The sequence below is a fragment of the Pollicipes pollicipes genome, unplaced genomic scaffold, assembly GCF_011947565.3.
Source record: "Pollicipes pollicipes isolate AB1234 unplaced genomic scaffold, Ppol_2.1 Scaffold_6052;HRSCAF=7182_pilon_pilon_pilon, whole genome shotgun sequence".
NCBI lineage: Eukaryota > Metazoa > Arthropoda > Thecostraca > Pollicipedomorpha > Pollicipedidae > Pollicipes > Pollicipes pollicipes.
Window position 1 is genome coordinate 990915 of NW_023596805.1, and position 4700 is coordinate 995614.

General features: G+C 59.6%; 1 protein-coding gene across 1 annotated transcript in view; it reads left to right on the forward strand.

The window, feature by feature from the left end:
* Positions 1–4394, forward strand: part of Polr3A (RNA polymerase III subunit A) — a 72991-nt gene extending 68597 nt beyond the window's left edge. Inside the window, 4 exon segments of the mRNA XM_037228203.1 lie at positions 2316–2484; positions 3183–3245; positions 3248–3328; positions 4170–4394. Of these exon segments, the coding sequence (XP_037084098.1) occupies positions 2316–2484; positions 3183–3245; positions 3248–3328; positions 4170–4238 (382 nt within the window). The 3' untranslated portion in view covers positions 4239–4394.
* The last annotated feature ends 306 nt before the right edge of the window (positions 4395–4700 follow it).

Below are 4700 nucleotides of genomic sequence, written 5' to 3' on the forward strand. Positions count from 1 at the left end.
CAGGCGTGCCGGAGGGCGGTGTTAAGGAGTGAGGAGGAGGGGAGTGTGGAGGAGGGCGGCTGATGCTGCTGGAGCTCCAGGCGTGCCGGAAGGCGGTGTTAAGGAGTGAGGAGGAGGGGAGTGTGGAGGAGGGCGGCAGACGCTGCTGAGGCTCCAGGCGTGCCGGAGGGCGGTGTTGAGGAGTGAGGAGGAGGGGAGTGTGGAGGAGGGCGGCTGGTGCTGCTGGAGCTCCAGGCGTGCCGGAAGGCGGTGTTAAGGAGTGAGGAGGAGGGGAGTGTGGAGGAGGGCGGCTGTCGCTGCTGGAGCTCCAGGCGTGCCGGAAGTGGTGTTAAGGAGTGAGGAGGAGGGGAGCGTGGAGGAGGGCGACTGACGCTGCTGCCGCTGCAGCATCTGCACGGCACGGCTGCCGACCAAGCCGGCCTCGGTGACGGTGGAGAGCGACACCATCCTGACGGTGCGCGCCGGCGCCGGCAAGAGCTCCTCCCTCTACTACCAGATCCAGAGCCTGAAGGAGCACCTGCCGTTCGTCGTCATCAAGGTGAGCCGCGGTCCGCGGCGGGATCGAGCGCCGGTCGCGGCGGCGTTTGTGGCGCGCGGCCGAGGTGCGCGGGTTCTGGTGGAGCTGGACGCGCGCGCGTGGTGGGAAAAACGCGCGTTCGCTGCGGCGGGCTGTGAGAACGCCTGTCGTTTTCCTCGTGGTGGCAGTTTTGGACGCTGCGACACTGGCGGTCCCGTGCGTTGTTGACCATGGCATTCGCTCGGCGGGGCGGGGGGGGGGGGACCTCTGTCATATTGGTCCCTTGATGGGCTTCTCTCTACTCTGCCCTTTCAGCCTCTGGGTGGGCTCTCCCTGCCCTCTGTGGTTCCTAGGTTGGGGCTCTTCCTGCCCTCGTGGCCCTCGGTGGGGCCTCTCCCTGCCCTCTGTGGTCCTCCCGGTGGGCTCTTCCTGCCCCCGTAGTACCCTTTGTGGGCTCTTTCCTGTGTGCTGACAGCTTGTTGTCTGTGACTGTGCGCTCTGTGTGCTCACGGCTGTGACTCTGCGGCGCTGCGCGCGCCAGGGACTGCCGCGGTTTAGCGCGCGCCGTGATCGCCATCGACGACTCGAAGGGCTCGCCGCGCTACAAGCTGTTCGTAGAGGGCAACAACCTGCGCGAGGTTGATGGCGACCGTTACGGCGTGCGGGGCACGGCCAGCACCTCCAACAACACCCACGAGGTGTACAGCACGCTCGGCATCGAGGCCGCCAGGTGAGGACGCCGCCCGAGGGCTGGAGAGGACGGATGGGGACACCACCGGCGGCCGGGGGCAGGGGGGGGGGACGCCCGCGGAGGGCAGTTGGGGATATGGATGCCAGCCAACAGAGGCCCAATTGGGATATGTGAGGACAGTTGGGGATAGACAAGGACAGCCAGCAGAGGATAGTTAGGGATAGGTGAGGACGGCTGAGTACAGACGAGGACGGCCGGCGGAGGACAGTTGGGGAGATGTGCAGGCTCGTGTTGGGTTGAGCCCATGCCACAATTGTGTGGTTTTACAGACGCAATGAGTTCGCACGGTGCTCGCGTTAAGAAAACTGGTGGACAGATGTCTTGAACTCGCCGATGCGATGAGTTGTGCGAACCTCCATTGTGATAGCTTGCCTAGAGCAACGCGTGCACGTGCAAGTTTACGAACGCATGCCTTGACAACCGATGCGCCCTAAAGCCCAAGTACTCAACCAACCAACCAACCAACCATCCCCTGACAACGATCTTGAGCAAGCCACTAGATGGCCACACACACGCTGTGTGGTTTCTCCCGCCATTTGTCAGGCACGGTGCTGGCCAGCTGGCACTGAATTGCGTACGTCGTCTACGCCGCAGCGCGTGGTGTTGTCTCCTGCACCGACAGGTCCCATCGCCCATTATCGGCCTGACGCGCACGGCACGGCAACATGGCGTATTTACATCCACATGTTGCGAACGCACAGTAGCATTTACATCCACGTATGGCGAACAGTGCAGCGACCGTTCGCACACAGTCCACGCGCGTTAAGCGCGCTCCCTCTAGCCTCGCATCAGCGTGATCGACTGCCGTGACCGAACCCCACCCATGTCGGGAGCGAGGGCCGCGCCTCGCTCCCGGCATGGGTGGAGCTTACCCCACCGGCGCCTGGATCACACCCATGTCGGGAGCGAAGGCCGCGCCTCGCTCCCGACATGGGTGGAGCTTACCCCCCACCGCCGCCCGGACCGCTCCCATGTCGGGAGGGAGGGCGGCCGCGACGCCCCACCGGCGCCCGGGCCCCGCCGACGCCGCCTGACGCCGTGCGGCAGGTCGACCATCATCCACGAGATCCAGTACACGATGGAGTCGCACGGCATGTCCATCGACCGGCGGCACGTGATGCTGCTGGCCGATCTGATGTGCTCCCGCGGGGAGGTGCTGGGCATCACCCGCTACGGCCTCGCCAAGATGAAGGAGAGCGTGCTCATGCTGGCGTCGGTGAGTGACCGGGGGCAGCGGCCTCGGCGCTGAAGGCTGATTGGGTGGTGAATGTCTGTGTAAATGCTTGGATGAAGGTATCGCTGGAGTTGGGGTGTAGCAGACTGGGAAAGGTGGTGCTGGAGGTGCAATTTTATGCAGGGGATGGGAGATGGCATTTCACCGTCTAAAGGCAAGAAAGCCGAAGAGCGATTAGTTAAGACAGCACTTACCCTGCCGCCCAGAGGCAAAAAGGCTATCTGAGGTGCGGTATACCCCTCTCGGCGGGCGGGGGCGGGGAGGGGGGGATTATCAGAGGCAATCTGTGTTTTGGCGGGAATAAAGGAAGCCTCTCTGAGACGCGTCGCTCGCCCCACTGGTGTCGAAAGACGGGTGAAAGGCGCCGGCGATCTTCCACAACAGACGCCCGGCGCGCCGCCTTGTCTGTGGACCTCACAAGCCTCTGAGTCGTGCGCGCGTGAGTCTCGCCGGCTCCTCCCATGTGCAGAGCTCTCAGACCTCTCCGATACCCTCAGTGAGGATTCCCCACGAAGGTGAGGTCGCCGAACCCGCCGTGACCTCCGCCTGCCCCTCCCCTCCCCTTCGAGGAAGTGCATGGACATGTTCCCCTTCGAGAAAATGCAATGCATGAAAATGCGTCTGCTGATGACTGGTGCCCCCCCCCCCCCCCCCCCCCTTCCGTCGGTTGTCGGCAGCAGTTTGAGAAGACGTCTGACCACCTGTTCGACGCGGCCTACTACGGCCAGAAGGATGTTCATCACGGGGCGTGTCTGAGTGCATCATCATGGGCATGCCCACCTCGCTGGGTACCGGCCTCTTCAAGCTGCTCCAGAAGACCACCAAGGTGGGTGGTCGGCGCTGGGTCGGACTCAGAGGCCGGGTCATTCAGACCAGCAGCAGACCGGGGGCTCGGAGGTCAGGCAGGCGGAGAAGGCCTGGTGAAGTGGTGTGAAATCAGGTCAAGCAGGCTGAGGTCAGGACGTGTGGTGTAACGTTTTGGATAGGTAGATATATAGATGCATAGATAAGTGAACTGTAGTATATAGCTCACCTATCTATCTATCTATCTATCTACCTATCTATTTATCTATCTATCTATCTATCTTTCTATCTATCTATCTATAGATCTACATATATATATATATATATATATATATATATATATATATATATATATTATATATATATATGTGTGTGGTGTGTGTGTGTGTGTGGGTGTGTGTGGTGTGTGTGTGTGTGTGTTGTGTGTTGTGTGTGTGTGTGTGTGTGTGTGTGTGGTGTGTGGTGTGTGTGTGTGTGTGTGTGTGTGTGTGTGTGTGTGTGTGTGTGTGTGTGTGTGTGGTGTGTGTGTGGTATGTATGTATGTATGTATGTATGTATGTATGTATGTATGTGGACGTCACCTGCGATCTCGATAAGCCTGGGAAGCTGCTTACCAAGGTCATATGGCCTGCAGCATCGTTAGGTCAGAGATGCGCTTGTCTTGTGTACGGATTGGCTGGATTATGTGCCGGATTACGTTAGTCCGGAAGATAGTTGTCTGCTTGCGCTGCGTTGGCAGCGATGTTCCCGTCCCTTACGCGGCAGTAGGCTTGTGCTGAATCTGCTGTATCCCGCAATCTCTTCTATTAGTGGTGCTCTACACTCGCTGCTGGCATCACTCTTATAACGTGCTGTTTCGGCAGGTGTCCGCGCCGCCGCAGCGCAAGCTGCTGTTCGGCTCCCCGGAGCTGCACGCGCCGGGCTTCAGCTAGCAAACTGCCACCTGTAGGCAGCGATGGGAAGCTGGGGTTCCCAGTTCTGATACTGCAGCGCGACGGTCGTGCTGTGTTTCTGATGTGTGGGTGATGAAATCAGCGAGGGTTGGTTTGTTATTGCGTCGGAGGAAATACAGATATGTGTTTTGAAGAGCATGGCTCGTCGTTACCCGGACTGAACTCCGTCATATTTAAAAGGCAAATTTGATGGAGCATTTTACGGGGATGGCCAAGGGGGCCGGAGTCCTTACTAACCTTGGTCGTTACAAAAGCTCTGAACCCCACCACCTTGCCTCCAAACTCTCACTGAACGCACACTTTTGTCCGGTGCCCTTTTACATGCGTGGAATGTCACGACACAGACCTGCCGAGCTAGTCTGATCCTCTTGACCAGTCAGCAGTCGACTGTCGTGGACAAGGCACATTCGCGGGGTTTTAAGGAGGCGAGCCCGTATTGAC